The following is a 21321-nucleotide window of genomic DNA, read 5'->3' on the forward strand; positions in this document are numbered from 1 at the left end:
TAAAGCGTTTTTACTTGGTGCGAGATGGTTATGAGATAAGGGGCAGCGGATCAGGAAGGGGTTGGCACGGGAAGCGGTACATAGGGGGAAGACTCGAGCGGAAAGTGCCATTGAGATGATGAGGTAGCATTCATTGGACACCTTCAGAGCACTATAAACATAATTCAATCAAAGCCACTTGTAAGTACGTCCTTCTATACCAAACATGAAAATGGTAATTGTCTACAACTCTGTCTGCCTGTTTGAAATGCGATATACACATCGAAACCAACGACGAAGAGTGGGGAGAGTAGGATCAGATGGGCAGGCAGCCGAAGCCGGTACGGTGCAGGTTAATTCAGCTTGATCATGGCGAAAGACCGTTGCTCATCAAGAAGTTGCTGATATTCCCATACGTATACTCGTGGTTATCGTCCTATGCGCGTTGGGACCACGGTTAGCAAAGTCCTTTCGAAAAGCATCCCCCTGACAGACACCAGAAAAGAGAACAAAGCAGAATGGAGCAATTCCAGGATTACTTGCCAAATTCAGACCGTGGCCCGATCCGGGCACGGTGATCGGCAGAATTGGCTTCGCCAGGGGAAAGCTTGAATTCACAAGTTCGAGAAGCGAATGCAGACTCGCGTTATTGGTGCCGTAGCAGTCGGTTCCGCAGAAGATCAAGTCCTTCTCTAGAAGATTGCAGCCTCTTAGTACACAGTCGCAGAACGAAAGGAAGTAGTGAAAGCGTTCTCATCAAGGGTCAAGAGAGGCAAAATGGGGGACGCAATCTCAAGACTTACGGCCAGTGATGACCAGCGACGGCACTGTGACCTCAAGCTTCTGGTTCGCCATGTAGCTGCCCGTGGCAATCTCGCCCACCGTCGTCGGCTCGCCCGCCGCGAAGGCCGGCTCCAGGATTGCCGGATCATAAGCCCCCGGCGCGAAAAAGTCGGTGTGCAGCGCCGTCACGTCGCCCACGACGACGTAGCCGGGAGCGTAGTCGGCCAGGTGCCCGCCCTTGGGCCCCGCCTGCTCCAGGTGCAGGCCGACGAAGCCCTCGTCCATGAAGTCGGTCACGGTCGACCAGCCCGTCAGCACGATGCCGTCGAGGGCCGTCTTATCTACGGCCGCGAGCGCGTAGACGACCGACGAGCCCAGCGAGTGGCCGACGTGGACGATCTTGTCGAATTTGGTGCCGGCATTGGCTGGGGTCCCCTTCAGGTCGACCGAGCCCGCGCGTATCAGTCGGGTGAGCTCGCGCAGCGCCTCGACCTCGAGCGGCAGCTGCACCTCCTTCACGGGGTCGAGGCGCGACGACTCGCCGAGCCCCAGCCGGTCCCACGCCAGCGTCGCGTAGCCGTGGGCGAGCGCGTGGTTGACGTAGCTGTACTCGTAGTCGTTGTAGGCGAAGTCCCAGTAGCTCCGGCCGAAGCCGATGCCGTGCGTGAGGATCTGGAGGACCTTGGGCGGGCTGCCGTCCGACGGCTCGCAGTACGTGGCGGCGAGCTTGTAGTCTCCCGTCACGTCCACCGTCTTGGGCGAGGGCATGTCGCGGGGCTGTCGCCCGTGCTGCAGGTTCGACAGGAAAAAGTCGGTGAACTCGACGTCGGTCTGCGGGGTGGGGAGGCCTGAAAGGTCCGTATTGGCGGCCGTGACATGCACGGGAATCGTCAGGTTCTGGCAGTTGCGTCCGGCCAGCACGGGGCTGGCGAGGGCCAGGGCGAGGAGGGCGCCGATGGACATGGTGCCGCTCAGGGAAAGGGGGTGGTGGTTGGAGAATCGCGGCATGGCTGCTAACTTCTTCTTCTTCTTCTTCTTCGGCTTTCTGGTATTCTCCCAATGTAGAATGTAGAGGTTTACTCTGAGGAGCGGTGGTGTTCCCCATTCATGGTCGGGACGAAGCCCCCTATTTGTACACTCCCCATTCCACAAAGTTGCCAATAAGACGGGAGGTTATCCTTCGCGGATTACTTCCTCGGTGTTCGGGAAGAAACACAAGTATTGTGCTTCGTGAGCCCTTCAGCTGCGCCGCAGCAAGCACGAAGCACATTTGAACAGGCGCGCCCCTCGCTCTCATCTGTCACATCTCGTACTTGTGCCAGGTCTGGAAGGCAAAGTGCACCAAACCGAAGGGCAACATGTTGTAGGCAGGCCTGGCCTTCTCAAATAGGAGAAAGTACATCAGCGACCAATGGCCATACTATTTGTCATGCCGATGTCAGCCGCAACCCCATGGCCTCGACGGTACAGGGTATTTTCGAGAAAGATTGCCTAAAGTGTGAGGGGGCTTGTAGAGTGACATGGGATGAAATGAAAATGTTTTGGGTTGAGCATGCAATCTAAACATGACATCAGATGAACGAAACTAGACCTGTCAACCTTCTTAGTCGGTTTCACGACGAGGGGCGTCCCCGGCGCTATTGCCACCCAACCACGGGGCCGGCACGAGCCCACGGATCGGCCCCAGGCCGGGACCCAACGCCTTTGCACCCCTAGCATGTCTCTGGTAAACTGGACGCCGGTGCTTCTGCCCTGCAGATATAGTGACGTGCTGTTTGAAATATCTATCGTGCGACCCGAAACTGCCCGTCTGTCGTGAGAAGACGAACGCACGGGGCCAAGGATGAAGCCTCCCCGCATGCCATCCATCGACAGAGACGGGCGTATATAAGGGGGGTTGCCATCCTGCATCTCGATACTGCTGTACGTTTTGTTCGCCAGCTTTCCGCTCTCCTTTCGTTCTATACTCTTCGAGCAGTCGTTATTGATTAACTTCGTTCGTTTTCTTCCGTCTTTCCCTTCTTTTCCTCTATATTGCAGTGTATGCACGCTTCTCACATCCAAACACCCGACCAGAATGCTTTATTCAAGCTTCTTCGTTCCCGCGCTGGTTGCTTCCTTCACGGCCGTTACGGCTGTGCCAGTCCCCCAACAACAACAACAGTAAGCCACCTATGAATCTTCATTTCCAGGAGAGGGGGGGAGAAACGCTATAAACTCTCCCACAAAGACTGAGACTAACCACTTCCACAGGGCTAATGGCCTAGAGGGCATCATAGGAGGCAGCGTAGGCGGAAACGCTGGGTTCGTCCTCTCTCTCTGACCTTCATTTTCTTCAACTCGATCACTAATACTTATATCTCTTTGCCACAGAGCCGGAGATGATTTGAAAGGCTTGATAGATGGCTTGATCGGCGGCGGCGGCGCCAAAGCCGGCGGAAGTGCAGGAGCTGGAGGCGCCGGCGGTGCCCAAGGTGATGCTGGCGGAATCGGCGCCATCATCGGTGACCTGACCGGTGGCTTGACAGGTGGTGAGCGCTATACTTCTATTTACCCAATTTTTCCGGTTTCCTCCATCTAACGTGTTGTCCCAGGAGCTGGTGGCAAAGCCGGTGCAGGCGGACAGGGGGCGCGCAAGGCGGCGCAGGCGGAATCGGTGGCATTATCGGAGATCTTACCGGAGGTCTCACTGGCGGTGAGTAGATACCAACCCCATTGCTGTGTGTAGAGAACACCGCGGGACCTTGGACATACACATCATCGGATCAGGCATGTCCAGAGGACAGACACAGGTTCCCGCAAAGCTCTTACTAACATATGGCATTAGGAGCAGGTGGTAACGCAGGTGGCAATGCCAACGCAGGAGGAATTGGCGGGCTTTTGGGTGGCCTGACCGGCGGTCTGATCGGAGGTGCTGGTGGTAAAGCAGGTGCCGGGGCTGGAGCGGGAGCTGGAGCCCCGGCTCCGGCCGCCTAGGGAAATAGGGGGTGGTATGGTCGGTTTTCATGTCGAGACTGGGTTACTCTCCATTCCTGAATATATAGAGGGCCAGTAGAAACATACTCTTGATCTACGGCTTAGACAACCACCATTACACTTGTTTAGACCCTACGTGTGCCTCCAACTGCTAAAGAATTGCCCCGTTTCTTATGTCAGATATTACTTGAAATCGATTATGTACCAAAAGCTACAGCAGTGATGGTAAAGATAGCTCGCGTACGAACACCTGATAGATCCGACAGCAGTTTCGCCGCATATTCCAACTGAGTCTCCGACTCGGCAAGCCTTCTGTCCAAGGTTTCTGCTCAAGCCACGCCGTCAGCTGAAGCTAGTCGCATGTACACGCCACACCCAGACTCTCCATCATGCTCTAGTCGAGGTTGACGCCGAACAGACATCACTCTTCGCGCCGAGGACTCTAAATGCGCCCGCAAACAGTGAATGCCAACTGTCACGTCAGCACTGTGTCTGCGTACATGTTGTACTTCCAACACCGTTCTAGAGGGCCAGCGTGCATTAGATCCCGGGTGGTGGGTGTTCCCCTTCTTCCTCGCCGTCGAGAATTGTTCGTCTCCGAGGGCGCCCCTTGATTTGCGCCTTGGCGTCTGCGCCGGTGGTAGCACCCTCGGTCTTCTCCGTCTTTTCGGACTCTTCCTCCGCCTTGGGCTCGAATCGCTTGCGCACAGCGTCAATCATCTTGAAGAACCAGTAGAAGTTCAACGAGTTCAGCGTGACGTTGGCGCCCAGGTAGATGACTGCCAGCCAGATGGGAACGTGGGAATCCTCGGTCACGAATCGCATGGTTGACTCGTAACGTGTAGGCACGGAGAGATCTTGGGCGATCTTGGAAGTTGTTGGAATATAGGAGACTTTACCGGTCACGGCGGCATAGACATCCTTGGAGACCTGGAATGACTGGTATGTTCCCCAAACGAGTCGGCAGCAGAAGAACGTAAAGATGAGAGCAAGTCCGTTGTAGAGCTGACCCTTGGTGCCAGTCAAGCCGAGCTTGTCAAAGAACCAGTGGATGTTCAGGAAGACAGTCGAAAGCTCCCACAGGATGAAGGTGGAACTGTAGTAGTTCACAAATGGACGCTGTGGTGGCCGAAGTCTTAGCACTTGGGACTGATCAGGCAGACACGCCGTCGGAAGAGCGAGGGAAGACTTACATATCCAAATGAGTATACAAGCAGAGCGCTAATGGCATGAGCAAGCATCCCCACGCCGAATACCGGCACGTTAGACAGCGTAATGAGGAGATCCCACAAGAAATAGCCTGTAGCTAGAGCCTGGATCATAGCACAGCCACCCGTATAGCCATAGACACGTTCCTGGGCGTCCATGTTCCAGCGCTCGTCATCCGTGAACATAACCCATAAGGCCAGAACGTTGATCATGCTACTCTGTACGAAAGACACAACATGAACGTTCCAGTTCATTCGTCTGTTTTTGGATAGCGCATTGTACTTGACGGGGACTAGATAATTGGACACGTTCGGCGCAACGACGGCGAAGACGAATTGGTATAGGCATGCCGCTAATACAATCTCGTGAATGTGCAGAGGCAAGGTCGGAAGCCCAAAGTAGTCGGCGAAAGGCTGGACAGCTCTGGACAACGCCGGTATGGGCGGGATCGGGAACGGATCGTGCATCGTGGGATGGGCGGGTGTGTGTTGGGAGGTCGTTTGTGTAGCACGTTGGCAGGCGTGGGGTTGTGCGCCCAACGCAGAAGCTGCCGGTGGGCGATCCAAACCTGCTAGCTACTTCTGGCACGCAGGACTGGCAAGGTGTGACGTCCAGAGAAGCGTGAGAGAAGCGTGAGAGAAGCCTGAAAGAAGCCGACGTGAGTGTGCAGTCAAGGCCCGAAAGACAAAGAAACAGAGGGAGGTGCCAGGCCGGCGCAGGTTGGATGTTGCGACGCGATGACGGCTTGTTGAAGAAGAAATTGGAACAGCCGCCGCTGGGAAGTGAGATATGTAGAGGCGACGACTGGTGTTGAAGTGAGCGAGTGGACTCCGGCAGGGCCTGTCCTGTCTGCTCTACCAAGTTGGGTCCGGTCCTGAGACGTGGATCGCGTGCCTAGGGTTTTCCACAAGTTGCTTACCCACGACCAAGGTCAAGTGCAAGTCAGTCCACGTCCACTTGCAAGCGGTTGAAGCATGACGCGGCTGACGGAGAAGCGTGTTTGTGACGGGATTAATGCCCAGCCATGCTGAGCATAGAGTGTAATACGCAGCAACCGCCAGTCGCCAGTCGCCAGTCGCCAGTCACCAGTCGCCAGTCACCAGTCACCAGTCACGTCAAGCAGTAGGCAGGTAGGGCTTCCCGCGAGCGTGGTTGCGTGGTTGCGTGGTTTCCCATGTGAATTTTGTTGGGACGCTACCGATTAGCTCTCCCCTAACTTTTAGCTCTCTTTAGCCTGGGTACCTTGTATAGAGGGGTTGCATCCAAATGGCTTAGCATCCAAATGGCTTAGCTGTCATCCCGTTCCAGTTCTGCGTTCTAGATGCCCGAGCATTCGGCTGGCCTCTCTGTAGATCCAGATGACCCTTTAGCCTTGAAACACAGTCTAGCCAAAGATCACGTTACAACCTCCCCGTTCTACTGCCCGTTGCCGCGCATGCCGCTTGACAACCCATCACCGGATCACAGCCGCCCCAGATCACAGCACTCAATGAGTCAATGTTAGTTATTGGGCTCATCAGTGCCGGCATATTTCGGAAGCTTCCACTGCGCCAGCAAGCTCAGGCTAGTGAGTGCCGTCCCCAGCATGGCAGATCTGTTATATGATCTGCTGCGGCCGGCCGGCCGAGGGCAAAGCTCTACGCCCAACGCCGAACCTGCCGCCTTGGAATATCTCTCCAGCTTGGCCTCGTCATCCCTTTCGGCCATAGAGTCGGAACAGCCACAAGCCTTGGCCCAGACCTCTCATTCTCTACTTCTTTCGCTGCAGGCATTGTCAAAAAAGTCCCACAAGTCCATCATAGAATCGGCTTCAAATCATGCCAATCTGCGGACTGCCTTGCCGGCTCTGGCCACATCTACAAGCGACTTGAAGCTGGGAATCCCGAAGCTGGACAACGAAGCTGTGCGCTTCTCCACGACATATCACAAGTCTGGCGAGAATGAGATGCTGAACTCTCGCAAACGCGCTCTGCTGCTCTCGAGAAATGTCGAACGGCTTGTAGACGTGCTTGAGCTCCCCACCATCCTGTCATCTGCCATAACCACCGGCTCCTCGTCTGCTGCCGCCAACTACACACCTGCCCTAGATCTCAATGGACACATCAGGAGGCTGCACTCTCTGTACCCCGAGTCCCCCACGGTCGTCTCGGTTTCCACCCAGGCCGAAGAGGTAATGCAAACCATGGCTACAAACCTGATTTCCAGCCTAAGAGCCCCGGGACTAAAGCTCGCGTCTGCATTGCGCACCGTCAGTTGGCTCCGCCGAGTCATCCCAGAGCTGGATCCCGCTGGTGCTACAGGTAACGGAGGTGGCCTTGGAGCACTGTTCCTCGTGTGCCGTCTGGCTACGCTCATGAATATGCTGGCTGCCCTGGAACCACTGAGAGACTTGGCAGACCAGGAAAAGACACGCCAACAGCAGGCCTCCACTGGCAATGCGTGGTCTGGTGGACAGCAGACGGAGCGATATCTCAAACGCTACATTGAGATATTCAGGGAGCAGAGTTTCGCAATAGTGTCCATGTTCCGGAGCATATTCCCTACCTCCCATGGGCAAGCGGGCGTGGGGGCACCGAAGGAAGGAGACAAGGATCCTTTGCAGCCAATACCCTCGGCGCTGTCAACTTTTCCTTTCCACTTGGTAGAAATGCTTATGGAGACTCTGCGGACATACTTACCAAATGTCAAGGACCAGACGTCGCGGGACAGCTTGCTGACCCAGGTACTTTACTGTGCAGGCAGCCTAGGCAGGCTAGGGGGCGACTTCGGCGTACTGCTAGCGACGTTGGACGTGGGACAAGAGCAAGAAGAGGAATGGGTCGAGGTTGTCAAGAGGCACCGCGTTATGGCTGGCCGTTTGGAGTCCATAGTCGGCTCCAAGGACAACAAGAGCAACCCGGAAATTGCTATCAAGGCTTGAGAACTTTGGGTTGTCGGCAACATGATTTGGTTGGTTGCGATACTACTCAAAGCATCGACGCTTGCCGAACAATGAATATAAAATATCAATTACTCTCACTGGTGGCGCTAGACGCTGGATTAATGCTTTGTGCCACTTTATGCATCAGATATGCATGGTCGATGATGATGGACAGCTGCAATGCATGACATCAGCTTCTGGGGGTCCCACTTGAACTTTTCGATAATCGTTGGAAGGAATGTCAAGCTAAGAAGGTGTGCCTCCCGCCCGCATCACATTGTTCGCAAAGTTACTACGAGCGCTGCCTTCTTCCAACGATTGGCTCAGCCGCTCTTTGTTGGGATGCTGACCTGGACGGCCGTCCTCCTACCTATTTTCCTTCAGGTTTTGTGAAACGAATGGGCCAGTCCCTCCGACAAAACTTTGCCTCGGCAGGACTGAGCACGAGATGTCGCAAAGCCCTAGCACCGCGAACAGGTCCTCTTCGAGCAAGAGTAAGCCTCGACTTGCCCCGACACGTTGTCGCAGGGCCCTCCCCGACGGAAAGAATCCAGGCTGACCTGAATACCTGCCTAGCTTTTCATTTCGTCGCCGGCCTATCTTCCGGAACATCCGGTGCTATTTTGTTGCAGCCCATCGACCTATTGAAGACCCGAGTTCAGCAGTCTGGGTCGCCTTCCATACGGGCGACGATCCGCGAGATCGCCAAGTCACCCAATGCCATAGCCGCCTTCTGGAGGGGCACCGTACCCTCGACGCTGCGTACGGGCTTCGGGTCCGCAGTCTACTTCACCACTCTGAACACCATCCGCCAGCATGCGGCGGCGCCCGTCTCGGGCTCGGGGTCACACTCGTCGTCCCTCCCCAAGTTGTCTCACACGGCCAACCTGATGTCCGGGGCCGCGGCGAGGGCGTTTGCGGGGTTCGTGATGATGCCCTTGACCGTGCTCAAGGTCCGCTACGAATCGAACCTGTACGCCTACAAGTCTATGGCCGGCGCGGCCCGGGACATATACAGGACTGAGCGGTTGCGCGGTTTCTTCTCCGGGTTCGGTGCGACGGCGGTGCGGGATGCCCCGTACGCCGGCTTCTACGTTCTGTTCTACGAGCAGTTCAAGAAGCACCTCAGTGCCTTCTACAGCAAGGCGGGCAGGGATGAGAAGGGCCTGGCGGCGACCGCTGCGACTACGATGGGCTCAAGTCTCTCGGCAGCGATCAATTTCAGCTCGGGCGCCATGGCAAGCGCAACGTGTTCGTTCCTGACCAATCCATTCGACGCCATCAAGACGCGCATTCAGCTGCAGCCACACGATTACCGGAACACAGTACAAGCGGCGAAAAAAATGGTGACGGAGGAGGGTGTGAGAGCCCTGTATGACGGCCTGGCGTTGCGAATGACTCGCAAAGCCATCAGCTCAGCACTCGCTTGGATGCTGTATGAAGAACTGGTCCGCAGGGCCGAGACTACATGGGATAGCCACAAGCGAATGGAGAAGAGCGGACATGTATAATAAATGTACCCAACTAACACTATAAAGCGGTGAGACATAAAGCGAAGCTATGCTTTCGCACCCACCCTTCTCACACAAAAAGAGGCTTTGCTGTGTAGGCTCCCCTCACGAGGAGCCTCAAAAGAAACCATCTACCACATTCAATATACCCAAGCTTCTCAGCTCTCATTCATTCTTGACATCAAAACCTCACCCACACAGATCGTGCACATCTTTATAAGAAACAGGGATGCCCCCGGGTGAAATCACCCTCCAAAAACCAGAAGGACAGAATCATTCCCCAACTCCCCAAAGCCTAACCTAATCGTTCATTCTTTCATTCTATATCTATCCACCGCCCCCTTCTCTCACGCAGGCTTGGCACCGGCAAGGTACATCAGCAAAGAAGGCGACTTGCTGCGTCTACGCTCCTTCTTGCGCACCCATTCGAACTCGGGCTCGAGATGCTTGTGGCGGTGCTCCTTGTCTTTGATGGTCATGATGAGCTTGCCCGACCGCTCCTCACGAATGATCTTGGTGTGGCGCCAAAGCATGTCCTGCTCGGGCTCGGTTACCCATCGCTTGATCAAGACATATTCAGGGTCCTGTGGACGAGGAAAATACATGTCAGCAATAATCCCATCATGAAACATAGCCGGGCAGCGGCGAGGAGGTGGGATAAGAACGGGGTTACTTGGGTCATGTTTCTGACTTACCTGGTCCAGCACATAGTCCATGCCGTATACTCGCAGTGTCTCCAGCGACAGATGTCTCCGAGCCATCTTGGTGTAAGTCGGGCGCTCGTGCTCGTGCTGGTGCTGGTGCTGAGGGGGATATGGTTGATGAGGGTAGGGTTGCATCTGATGCTCCTCATTCTTCCCCTTCTCATTCCCCTTCTTTTCCTTCTCGATCTTCTTGCCGGCGAGGATGGCGCTGATCTCCTTCTCGCCGAGTCCCGACTTGAGAAGCTGCTCCTGCATCTTTGCCTTGACCTCGCGGTCGCGTCTCTCGGCCTCTTCCTTCTCCCGGAGCGTACGCTCGGCCTCTTCCTTCTTGTAGCGCTCGATGGCATCCTTGGCCTCTTTGTCGCGACGCTTCTTCTCGGCTAGGTCCTTTTCTTCCTGTTGGAGGCGCTGCAGGTCGAGCTTCTGCTTGATGCGGCGCTCGTCCTCCTCGCGCTGTCGGGCGCGTCGGATCTCGTCAAGCTCCCGCTTGGCGCTCCGGAGTTCTTCCTCCTCCTTGAGCGACTTGTGCACCCGCCGCTCGTCGGCGTCGATCTTCTCCTTCAGCTTGAGCTCCTGCAGTTCCCGCTGGGCCTGCTCGAGGTCGAACTCGCGCCGAGACCGCTCCAGCTCGCGCTCGTACTCGCGGCGGGCGTCGTCGCGGCCCTGGCGCTCCCCGCGCTCCCGCTCGTGCTCCCGCTCGTGCTGCTCGCGGTAGTAGGACGACGAGTCGCCCCGTGAGTGCGAGCGGTGGCGGTGGTGGGCCACTTGCAGTCGGCGCGGCGGGGAGCTCGATGCATACGACTCCGAGTCGGAGTCGTCCGAGTGGTTGTAGATGCGGTTGTTGATGATGACGGGCCCGGCCTGCTGGGGCTGCGCCTGCTGGGGCTGCGCCCGTTGACGCGGCGGCGACGACAGGGGAGAGCTGTCGCGGCGGGAGCGGCGGTCCCGAGAGCGCGAGCGGGTGGTCACGACGGTGCGCTCCTGCGCCGGCACCAGGAACCGGTCGTGGTCCTCGTAGAAGGGTCGCCGAGGGGCCCCGGCTTGGACATAGTGGACAGGTGCGGTTCGGACGGGCGGTGCCGGTGACCTGCCGGTATGGCGCTCACGTGAGATGTGAACTTCGTAGTCCGACTCGTCGTCGGAGTAACGGCTGTACCTGCTCATGGTAGGCAGCGGCAGCGACAACCAATATGTGAGTCAAGTATAGCTATCTGTGTAAGTGTAGCTCCACACGAAGAATAGGTAGGTATATATGCTTGCAGAGGAAGCTTCCCCAAGCCAGATGAAGGGCAATTCTGGTTGAAGCGGAATCTCAGGATCTCGCTCGAATTGTGCAATTTAGTAAAGTAAGAGAGAAGATTGGGTTATCTGGGTGGAAGTTTGGAACAGCGAAGAAAAGAATGTCAGCAATAAGGTCAGATTCACAATAAGCGGGGGTGCCTCTGCCCATTTATCAGGCCGGGGACCAAGCTGGGCTGCAGAATACTTTTACTAGATAGACCACACACACACACACACCCTTACGTACCGACATATATCTGGCTTGCTTACAGTAAGTAGGTAGGGGGGGAGGAGGGAGGGGAGCGGAAACGGTAGGCGTCTTGCGTGCGCCACTTGATATGCAGCACCCGAGAGGCCCAAGGCCCAAAGCCCAAGGACCCCTCGGCCCTCATTGCTCATCTTACTGTCCTGCATGCGAGTAGTACCGGTGCTATGGATGAATGGTCAGTTTTCGGGCTGGCGCCTGAGACTAACTAAAGAGCGCTCAAGGGCGCTCAAGGGCGCTCAAGGGCGACCGACAGGGCAAACCGTCGGGCCCTCCCCTACTGCCTCCCCTCACTTCATTCACTCGCGCCCTCTCCAATGTCGGTATACTTAGGCGGGTTCGTGTGGAGCGACGACCGGGTGGCAGACACATACCACTTATCACCTTAGATACCTCAGCAGCATAGCATACAGCAGATGCCACACCACACCACCACGTCCAAAACTTCAGCTTGGCTGGCTGGCTGGATACCACGGGCAGGGGAGGGCTGGCCTATCAACATGTCGGGGAGGTAAGAGGAGGCGGCGCAAAGTGGTACCCTCTCGTAAGGGTTTAACAAGACACTCAGAGAGAGGAGTTGGGGGCCCAAAAATAGCTTTCGTCCTGCGTGAGCGCTAACGTCTAAACCCGGCAGGAAGGGCTGAGTTGTTGCTGTGCTAGTGGGGAGCTACTGGGTGCCTAGGTGGGCAGCAGAAACAAAGAGAAAAAGGCCGGGGCTCCAATGATGGAGGGGTCGAATTTGGGGGCCGGGAGTGAATAGTCTGGGACTGTATGGAGGCGCTGCCTACATATGCTTGCTTTGCTGTTCTGTCAACCCATCCTCTTTCTTTCCTGGTTCCTGACTCGACAACGACGACTTGTCAAGACGCGAGATGACGTGACGTGACGCGGTGTGTTATCATGGGTATATCAATAACGGACTGTACGTGCGTGAGCACTTGGAGATGGCATGTCCCGGTTAAATAGGAGGCATGTGTGGGAGGGCAGAAGGGCTGATGTAGAGTTGAACGGCGTCGCGTCTCGGTGAGCCCGTGACATCGCCCGCCACCCAGTCGGTATTGCATTGGGTTGACGGCGGCTGTTGCTGGTGAATGATGGGGTTGAGACACGCTTGGTGACTACCGAGTAGGCCTAGACTGCAGTTGGGATTTGGGGCGATGCCGCTTGTCGCACTCTCTCTAATCCGACTTCCTTTGTGTTCCGTTGAGAAATTGAGCATCTGCTCGACGGCTGACCGCATCGTGTCCACGTGCCGCGTAGCCGCCTGTCCTTGGGAAGATAAGCACATACATTAGTCAGATGTTATTTGCTGGGCGAATCCCATTGGCGAATGCAAGGGCGACAAAACATCTCCATCTGCTTGTTGCACACCAGTGATCAAAGGTAGAGTCGATTGATTGATATGAGTTATCGTGGTGAGGGCCCCTCCCCGCTTCTCGAGTAACTGCCGCTTCCTTGCCGTAAGGGGATCGAGAATGCACACGAATCTACTTGCTGCTTCTGTCTCCTCCGCCAAAGAGCTTGCGTCGATTCGCCTCTTCTTGTTTGAGACAAAAGCGCTTGATGTTTTGGATTTCTTTTTGGCTCTGCTCGACGGTTTGCCCTAGTCTCATGAGGCCGCAGATGCACTGCCCCGTAGCATTCTATCGATGTGCTCCTTGCTGTTCTTCTGCGTGATCTCAAGCGAGGTCAGCTTCTTGCCCAGCCCCTCGACCTCCTTCTGTGCATCCTTGATCTGGCCCTCCAACTTCTCGTTGAGAGACGAGACCGGCAAGGCCACGAACCTGTATTCTCGCCATTAGTCAGACGTTCAATCATAGTCCCGGACGAGATATTTGGCGTCATAATAATAAAGCGAAAAATAGTATAAAAAAAAAAGGGCGGTCGTTGCCCAACACATACATCTTCCCCACGCCTTCGTAGACGCCGGTGTCTTTGGGCAGCGACGCGATCTCGCTCCGCGTCAACTGCGCCATCCGCATCTCGCGCTGCTTGGAGGCCTGCTGGGTGCGGACGAGTGCTATCTGCTGCTGGGCCACCATGGACTGGGATTCAATCTCCCGCACCAACTGAAGTGTGGGTTGTATATCAGTTCTACGGCGTCCAGGAAACCCATGTTTGCCAGAGAGAGCATCGCACGTACCTTCTGAAGTGCCTCGTTGGAGATGGACATCTTGAGTGCACGCTGTGTTTTCCTGTCTATTTTCAGTTCCGGTTGATATTGGGGGTTGAGTGAGGCTCTATCAACGTGGCAGGTGGTTGTATGGCATATGGTTTTGTTGGTGGGGTTGATGATGCGGGTAGCAAGAAGGTGTAGCTTAGCTTCAGACAGTGTGAACAGCCAAACCTCCTAAGTTTTCTGCACTGTTTTGATGTGCGTAGTAAGTAACTACTGGCATCGCACATACATGTAGGCTCCCAAGGATCGACCATGTGTCGTGGTTGGATGCCGTACGTACATGCCATGCCAAGTATATGTATATAGTAGTATCTAGGTGATTTACAGCCGGGCACGGCTTCTTCTATGTTCTCATTTATCTATAGTCTAACTTGGCCCAATAGACAGCACATGGACGAGACATGGTCACCTCGCCGTCCCTTCCGTCTATCTTAGCCGTGTAAGATAGTCCGATCTTGCCATAGGGGCTCAGCCCCCTGTTTTCTGTTGCCTAGATGGCAAACTGGAGGGCTTGCTTACTGGTGCTTCTTGGTTGCTGTGCCATTCTGAGCCTCCTGGATTGTAACAACTTCAGGCATCCTCCATACTGAGGGCCATTTAAGCTGGTACTTGTCCTCGTCTGCGTCCAAGCAGCGGTGAATCCACACACGCCAGGTGATGTAATAGTATGCTGGTTATCGACCCAGTCAGTAAATCAAAGATTATCTTGAGAAGTGCATACGGGAGGTTCGACGAAGCAATGATCGCAGTGCGTTTGTAGTTACTTACCACCTAGTGATAGTCAGTTAGCAGGGCACTGTAAATGAAGTGAAATTGGGCAGGACTTACCAATTCCTGTCATCAGATGCCACCAAGCGTGGCCCTCCAGCAACATAGCAAGGGGAAGACCGATCTGGCGTCTCCATCTCGTAATGGTTTGACAGTACATGTTGTCTAGGTTCCAGACCAGAAATCCTCCCAAGAATATGGTGAGACCTAAGCCAACAAGGTCAGTGTCAGTTGATGCAGATGTGGTTATGTTTTCCGATTACAGACCTGTAATGACCATAACCCACATCTCGTTGACAATGGCGTCCGCTGACGGTATGGCTGGGTTTGGGGTTCTCTTCTGTTGCCGCTCCTTTAGAGCAGGCCGTACTTGTTTCTCAATGATGTACATGTTCGAAAATACAACGATGGCTGTCAAGATTCCATACGCATCCTGGTGAAATTGAGGGTCCTTGGTGCGATAATATCTCTCCTGGACCCCATTGTAAGCTGCGATCATCCTGTTGAAGGTGTGAATGGCCAAATGCATACCGTGATGTAGTAGGAGAGTCCAAGGAGAGCAACTCCAAGCATAGCCGAGACACCCTTGTTCCTCCCGTAGGAAAATGTTGCATAGCACATGAAGCATGTTGTGTAAATCATAGAGAGCTCGTCGACCAGTTGCATGGGATCTGGGGCATGTTAGTAAATCAAAGTCACCGTTGCACAACCCACCCTAGATGACGAGTGAGATTGAGACGCTTACATTTCAGAGTGGCATGGAAGAACGTAGAGCCTACGCCTACAACCGAGTAGCCCATGAAGGCAACGAAGAATATCCAGGGATGAGAATACTTCAAGCAGTCCCTAATGCCTCTATATCCGAGCCAGATAAAGAGAGCATTCGTCAACGTCTTTATACGGAGCGCAGAATTAGATTAGCGTGAAGCTCACAGCCGGCTGGATCAGGTGGCTTACATTGCAGACCTCAGCAACATAATGGCTCATCACGTAGTCCTGTAAGGGCAGGGATGATCAGTATCCAGATAGGGGTATTATAATCCAGTCAGAAGTACTCACCTCTTCGCAGAAATTCAGAGTTACAGTCTTTTCTCCCCACCATCCCTCGAGCCCCGGCTCGCGGTAGGGTATGCCAAGAGAGAAAAGCGTATCCATCGTGAAGGCCAAGTTGAGGCAGAGCCTACGGCTACTGAGAGTGCGGGTATGATGGTGTGAGTTCTCGGGAGCAGAAAGTGGTTGTGCCGCAGGAACACAGATGGTCCAAGTTTACAGTTTATGCACTCTTAGTTTTCGTTGGGTTCCCGGCGCCATTGGCTCAGCAAAATAACGGCTGTGAGTATCAAAGAAGTCAAGTGTCCTTCCTGTACGGCATCAGAGAAATACCGAGTATGAAGTTGTGTTGTGAACCGAGGCATCCGACAAGAGCACATGCGTGTCATGCAGGATGTATATGTAGACAAGCAATGTCTGGCAGCTGCGGGACCCGTGGGAAACTTGGATTGACCGATTGCGTACATTGAGGAAGCAGACTCCAGTCTCTAGTCCTGGTTCCAAAGCCCGACTGACCCGGGGTGCGATACAAGAGGACCAATAGACAATAGACTGCGGTCGTGCACTGGTCGGGTTCTATGTACATACCGCAGTCAAGTCCCCGGCAGGCATGCGATTGGGCATGTTTCTTCTTGATTGGCATTTTGATCTCACACACAGCATGAGGATTGATATGGGGGAAGCTGAGCCCAGCTGCCCAGCTACGGACTCCGGCCGGTAGGTTGATCTTCAAATGTAACCAACCACCTAAACGGCCTAGTTCTAGACCGCAAAACCAATGGGGGGGTGGATGGACTTGCGTCATTCCACCAACACGATCTTCCGATACAGCGACAGAGTCAGTTGCTGTTCGTAAGGGTTGGCTTCCCAAGGTACACTCGGCTGCATATCCGGACCATGTGGCGGCACAGCGGGAGGCCATGAGAACTAGAGCCTCCAAGAGTCCCGTTGTCGGGAGTTCATTTCAGCTCCAGGCGCCCAGCTACTTAGTGGCCGTAGGTACGTACCGGTCGTTTGATTTGGATGATCCATCCAGGTGGGAAGACACACGTCAGGCCACAGGCACGTACTTACTTACTGACTGGCCTGGAGTGATAGCGACTTGACTGCCAGAGTAACGAGACTGGCCTGGCAGATAGTCATTCTGCTTGCAACCGACAGCCATACCGAGGAAGCGCATTTCATTCAATTCCCGACTGAGTTGGACAGTCAACTCTTGGTATCCATAGGGAGACAAGAGGGGGGGGAGTGCGCAACGTGTTCTCGGCACCAGGCCCTGCGACACGCAATTGCACCCGGCCGCAACGTAAAACCACTGCACTGGCTTGTCAGAACTTTGAGGCCAGCAAGACATTTCCAGATCATCGTGACACACGTTGGCCTCGCACACACGCTGGACCACCTGGGGCCAGCCCAACTCCGCCAACTCCGAGTTTCATCTCTCCTCCGGCCGCCATAAACGATGCATCGCTATTGCAATCGGGCTTGTTCGCGAAAGATCCTTGTACATGACGCCTACTAATACGACGCACAAACCACAGCACTTTAGAACACCAATAGAGAGAGAGGCACTCGGTCTGGAGTCGAGATAAAATCGTCGACAATGTCTGCTCCAGCCAAATCCTCGAAATGGGGTTCCTTTCTGTCGCAGGCCGTCGCCAATGTCGAATCACGACTCGACAACATCCTGTCCGAAGAAGAAACGAACGGGAAACCATCATCACAATCACCTTCACGCCCCGCCTCGGCTGCCTCGGCTGCCTCGACGAACAAGCCCACCACAACGACGGCCAAGTCGGCCAATGATAGATTGCAAGAGAGACTGGCCAGGGCAGTTGCCGCCAAGAACGCTGCGTCTGGCTCCGGAAGCCCTCGCTCTGAGGTCTCTCCTGCTCGGCCCCAAAGGACCAGCCTCGAGGCTTCTTCCGCGAAACAAAGCCCACGTGCGAGCGTGGACCTTGCCGGTGCTGATACCACTTCGCAAGCACCGCGATCCAGCCTATCGAAGGAACACCCCAGTACGGCTAAAAATGAGACCAAGTCAGGAAAGGGCGAAGACAAGTCGCAGCCAACGACACAGATCTCTGATGCCACAACAACCCCGCAAGAATCTCCACGGCCGTCCGAGCAGGAAGACCGCCCTGAAGCCGACGAAACACCGGCTGCTTCTATGCCCCCGCGAGGAACGATGTTGTTTCTATCAGCGTCGCGACAAGCGAGAAGATGGTATCGTCTTTAGATCTCTACGAAAAGCGGATAGGCGAGTTAGAGAAGAGGCTGGAAGAGACCCAAGCACAACACCAGGAGGAGCTCCACAGACAAGGCGAGCAAGTGGACGCCTTGCAAGCCAAATTACAGTACCTGGCCCGGGAAGCAGCGGAATCGGCGCGGAAGGATGCGTCTTCTGCGCCGGGCGGCAGCCTGGAAAAGAAATTGGCAGAGAAGGACCAACAGATCGCGGGCCTGATGGAAGAAGGCCAGAAGCTTGCGGGAAACGAACAGAAACTCCGTACTGTTATCAAAAAGCTCCGTGTCCAGATAGCTACGGACGAGAAAGAGGCCAATGACCAGAAGATGTGGCGCTCAAGAACAGAAAGGGAGCTCAGTAGCCTCCGTGATGCTTCGCAAGCCGCAGAAGCTGTGAAAAAGGCCAATGAAGAGTCGCAAAAGACCATCGGCCAGCTGAAAAAGGACATGGACCGCTTAAAGTCCACCATCGCCTCCAAGGATACGACGATAGCAGAGCTGAAATCCCAGGTTCAAGAAGAATCAGAGCGCGCCAAGAGTATGGCAGCAAAGGCTAATGACCAAATCCGAGAAGCGGGCCAGTCAAAGATTAAAGACCTTGAGGAGGCAGTAGCGACTTTAGAAGTAGAAAAGAACCTCCTCGCGGATAGATCAAAGACGCAAGCTGCAGAGCTGAAAGAAAAGTCCGAGAGGGCATCCGAGCGAGCGCGTGTTGTTGAGCTCGAGCTGAGAGGAGAGGTGCAAGTGCTTGAAGCGAAACTCGAGGCTCTCCGTGCCACAGCCGAGGAAGCCTCGTCAGGGGCTGTTGGTGACGCACAGGCCAAATTACTTCGCCAGATCGAGACATTACAAACACAATACTCGATAGCAAGTGAGAACTGGCAGGGCATGGAAGCATCGTTAGTTGCACGGGCTGCCAGTCTGGAAAGGGAAAGAGACGAGGCTTTGAAGCGTGAGTCGGAAATGAGGAGGAAGGCTCGCGAAGCTGTAAGTCCAGCTCACCACACTTGTCGGGTCTATCCCATGCCGCAGCAAACTAACTTGTCTATAGGCCTCGCGCTCCAAACGGCAGGAGGAGGAACTGGAAGAGGCCAAAACGAAGCTTCCCAGCGTGCAGAAAGATTTATCGGATCACCGATCCCAAATAGAATCACTTCGCAAGCGTGCGGAAGAAGCTGAGGCTGCATTGGCCGAAGCGAAGACCGATTTCGAAAAACAAAAGGCGTCCTGGAAAGAGGAATCGCTAGATAGGCAAGGGGCTGATCGCCGGCCATGGCTGGACGAGGTTGCCCTGAGAAACAACAATAGCCGGCCAGCGTCGCCATTGCTATCAGCAACACAAAGGACCTTCAGCACCGACTACCTCGGTCTGCAAGGCCTATCTACCAAATTCCGCAAGCCCTCGGCGCCATCGAGTAACGGAGACCCTCTCTCTATTGAGCGCCCACTCTCCGCCCGGCGCCCGTCCCACCAGCCTCCTTCCCGGCCCTCGGTCCTCTCAGGGCCCCCTCGGATCACGGGGACCCCACCGCTGCTCGGCGAGGAGATTGTGCGGTCGCCCACCGGCACTCCGCACCCCGGCCTTCTCGAGCGCGAAGACTCGTTCGACAACATGGAGACACCGGCCTCGCCCCACAACATGATGCAGGACGTGGTCTCCGTCTCGACTGTGGGCGCGGGCCCGTCGGTGCAGCTCGTGGAGCGCATGAGCGCCGCGGTGCGCCGGCTCGAGAGCGAGCGGGTGGCGGCCAAGGAGGAGCTGGCACGTATCTCGGCGCAGCGCGACGAGGCCCGGGCCGAGATCGTGACGCTCATCAAGGAGGTCGAGTCGGGCAAGACGGCGACCAGGAAGGTGGAGGACCTGGAAAAGGAGGTGACCGAGATTAACGAGCGGTACCAGACCACGCTGGAGATGCTGGGGGAGAAAAGCGAGCTGGTCGAGGAGCTACGGGCGGACGTCGAGGACGTCAAGGCCATGTACAGAGACCTGGTGGAACGTACGATCAAATAGTAGTTGCGTCAGTTGAAGAGGTGCTTTATTCCTGTTTTATGGCCAGCCTACTATTCGTCCTGCATCTCCCACATCTAGGTTGTTGATGCTCTCATGGTGTTGCCCTCCTTATAAGACGGCACTTAGACGTTCACACCCTTTGCTAGATATTACTTATAACTCAATGCCTTCGTTCTCCGCCTCGCGCTCGATGTACTTTCGCACCTATGTGTCCCAGTAGGGTTAGTCTTCGTTACGTTTGATGGTGCAGATCATACCAATCCCGGGCTTACCTCTTTGTCTGGGGCAAGATCGAGAGCTAAAAAGCCGTCCGAATCTTTCTTGTCGGTGTCAGCCCCCGCTTTCAGCAATGCCACAGCAGTGGCCCCTGTGTCATTATCGTGTGTTAGCAATAACTTCTAGAAGACATTTCATCAAGTTAGGTTGTGTACGTGCCATGTCCCTCCGCCACGGCATGGTGCAATGCCGTGTAGCCTGAAATATCGGTGGCGTTCAGGGGCTCTTGTTCTTCAAGAGCAAGTTCACCATGGGCACGGAGCCGGCGGCGGCGGCCCGGTGCAGGGCGTACTGGCCGCGCTTGTCCCGCACCCGGGCCGAGGCCGGGGGTTTGCTGTCGAGGAGCAGGCGGGCCACTTCCAGGTTGCTCTTCGATGCTACGAAATGCAACGCCGTCTGAGATGATGGTAGGTAAGCACGATTCTTGTCCTCCATCACTTACTCGCTGTCAGAGGGAGTATTACGTACTTGACCATTGTGATCTGCATTTGATGTCAGTTACTGCCCTCTAAAGAAACACCCAAGGGGCACGCGTATTCCCAGGGTAGTAGAAACGGCCCAAGACTTACTAGTCTGATTCACATCGGCGCCTCTCGACAAGAGAAGCTCGACCAGTTTCTCGTTGTCCTTGACGCTGGCCGCGATCATGAGCGGGGTCCAGCCGATATCATCCTGGCAGACAAGGTTCTCTTAGCCAAGACCATCCAAAAGTGGGAGATAGTCGGGTCCTTACCTCTGCATCCGGGTCGAAGTCCTTCTGTTGGGACAGAAGCAGCACGATCTCGAGCTGGTTGGACGAGGCGGCCCAGTGGAGTGGCAGACGGCCGTCGTCGTCCTTTTTGCGTGCCTGCTTTGGGTCTGCCTTCGCATACGAAGGTGTGTCTTAGCAACCACATGACGATGCAACCACGGCCTTCGCATCTTGATGGTCGTACTCACATTCAACAAGGACTCCACGACTCTCACTGCGGAAGCGCATCAGTGACTGGCATAGCATGGGCATGTAAGAAGGGGCTAGTCGTAAACGTACGCTTTCCCTCACGGGCTGCAGCGTGTAGGGCGTGTTTTGTCTCGTTATCCATGGCGAGTGATGGACTTATAGCTGGCTCTGCGGAGCCACGCCAACAACCAAGACTCACCAACGTTCGTTTGCGGCCAGTGG

At 55.2% G+C, this 21321-nt stretch overlaps 10 protein-coding genes across 10 annotated transcripts; 4 read left to right on the forward strand and 6 right to left on the reverse strand.

Moving 5' to 3' along the window:
• Window positions 1-346: 346 nt before the first annotated feature.
• On the reverse strand, window positions 347-1770 carry PG998_002053 (uncharacterized protein; the record flags this gene model as incomplete). The annotated part of the gene is made up of 3 exons (XM_066868871.1): window positions 347-415; window positions 553-671; window positions 783-1770. 3 exons carry the CDS (start codon window positions 1768-1770, stop codon window positions 347-349), a joined length of 1176 nt encoding a protein of 391 aa, XP_066737286.1.
• A 1069-nt stretch (window positions 1771-2839) lies between these two features.
• Window positions 2840-3738, forward strand: PG998_002054 (uncharacterized protein; the record flags this gene model as incomplete). The annotated part of the gene is made up of 5 exons (XM_066868872.1): window positions 2840-2925; window positions 3016-3066; window positions 3136-3293; window positions 3389-3457; window positions 3590-3738. 5 exons carry the CDS (start codon window positions 2840-2842, stop codon window positions 3736-3738), a joined length of 513 nt encoding a protein of 170 aa, XP_066737287.1.
• A 540-nt stretch (window positions 3739-4278) lies between these two features.
• PG998_002055 (uncharacterized protein) lies at window positions 4279-5414 on the reverse strand (the record flags this gene model as incomplete). Its single annotated transcript, XM_066868873.1, has 2 exons — window positions 4279-4857; window positions 4932-5414. 2 exons carry the CDS (start codon window positions 5412-5414, stop codon window positions 4279-4281), a joined length of 1062 nt encoding a protein of 353 aa, XP_066737288.1.
• Window positions 5415-6532: 1118 nt separating this feature from the next.
• Window positions 6533-7867, forward strand: PG998_002056 (mitochondrial carrier domain-containing protein; the record flags this gene model as incomplete). Its single annotated transcript, XM_066868874.1, has 1 exon — window positions 6533-7867. The coding sequence occupies one exon, from the start codon at window positions 6533-6535 to the stop codon at window positions 7865-7867; it is 1335 nt and encodes a 444-aa protein (XP_066737289.1).
• Window positions 7868-8315: 448 nt separating this feature from the next.
• Window positions 8316-9378, forward strand: PG998_002057 (solute carrier family 25 member 38; the record flags this gene model as incomplete). Its single annotated transcript, XM_066868875.1, has 2 exons — window positions 8316-8361; window positions 8444-9378. The coding sequence occupies 2 exons, from the start codon at window positions 8316-8318 to the stop codon at window positions 9376-9378; spliced, it is 981 nt and encodes a 326-aa protein (XP_066737290.1).
• A 347-nt stretch (window positions 9379-9725) lies between these two features.
• PG998_002058 (uncharacterized protein) lies at window positions 9726-11246 on the reverse strand (the record flags this gene model as incomplete). The annotated part of the gene is made up of 2 exons (XM_066868876.1): window positions 9726-9962; window positions 10074-11246. The coding sequence occupies 2 exons, from the start codon at window positions 11244-11246 to the stop codon at window positions 9726-9728; spliced, it is 1410 nt and encodes a 469-aa protein (XP_066737291.1).
• Window positions 11247-13237: 1991 nt separating this feature from the next.
• PG998_002059 (Prefoldin) lies at window positions 13238-13801 on the reverse strand (the record flags this gene model as incomplete). Its single annotated transcript, XM_066868877.1, has 3 exons — window positions 13238-13412; window positions 13531-13697; window positions 13772-13801. The coding sequence occupies 3 exons, from the start codon at window positions 13799-13801 to the stop codon at window positions 13238-13240; spliced, it is 372 nt and encodes a 123-aa protein (XP_066737292.1).
• Window positions 13802-14322: 521 nt separating this feature from the next.
• Window positions 14323-15730, reverse strand: PG998_002060 (alkaline ceramidase-like protein; the record flags this gene model as incomplete). Its single annotated transcript, XM_066868878.1, has 7 exons — window positions 14323-14477; window positions 14636-14782; window positions 14843-15047; window positions 15107-15246; window positions 15321-15468; window positions 15533-15571; window positions 15635-15730. The coding sequence occupies 7 exons, from the start codon at window positions 15728-15730 to the stop codon at window positions 14323-14325; spliced, it is 930 nt and encodes a 309-aa protein (XP_066737293.1).
• A 1498-nt stretch (window positions 15731-17228) lies between these two features.
• Window positions 17229-19883, forward strand: PG998_002061 (M protein repeat protein; the record flags this gene model as incomplete). Its single annotated transcript, XM_066868879.1, has 3 exons — window positions 17229-17746; window positions 17809-18859; window positions 18924-19883. 3 exons carry the CDS (start codon window positions 17229-17231, stop codon window positions 19881-19883), a joined length of 2529 nt encoding a protein of 842 aa, XP_066737294.1.
• A 153-nt stretch (window positions 19884-20036) lies between these two features.
• On the reverse strand, window positions 20037-21241 carry PG998_002062 (ankyrin repeat domain-containing protein; the record flags this gene model as incomplete). The annotated part of the gene is made up of 8 exons (XM_066868880.1): window positions 20037-20087; window positions 20156-20281; window positions 20409-20555; window positions 20628-20641; window positions 20729-20846; window positions 20893-21021; window positions 21099-21124; window positions 21190-21241. The coding sequence occupies 8 exons, from the start codon at window positions 21239-21241 to the stop codon at window positions 20037-20039; spliced, it is 663 nt and encodes a 220-aa protein (XP_066737295.1).
• Window positions 21242-21321: the final 80 nt, after the last annotated feature.

Source organism: Apiospora kogelbergensis, assembly GCF_038363985.1.
Source record: "Apiospora kogelbergensis strain CBS 113332 chromosome Unknown utg000001l_segment0_segment0, whole genome shotgun sequence".
Classification (NCBI taxonomy): domain Eukaryota; kingdom Fungi; phylum Ascomycota; class Sordariomycetes; order Amphisphaeriales; family Apiosporaceae; genus Apiospora; species Apiospora kogelbergensis.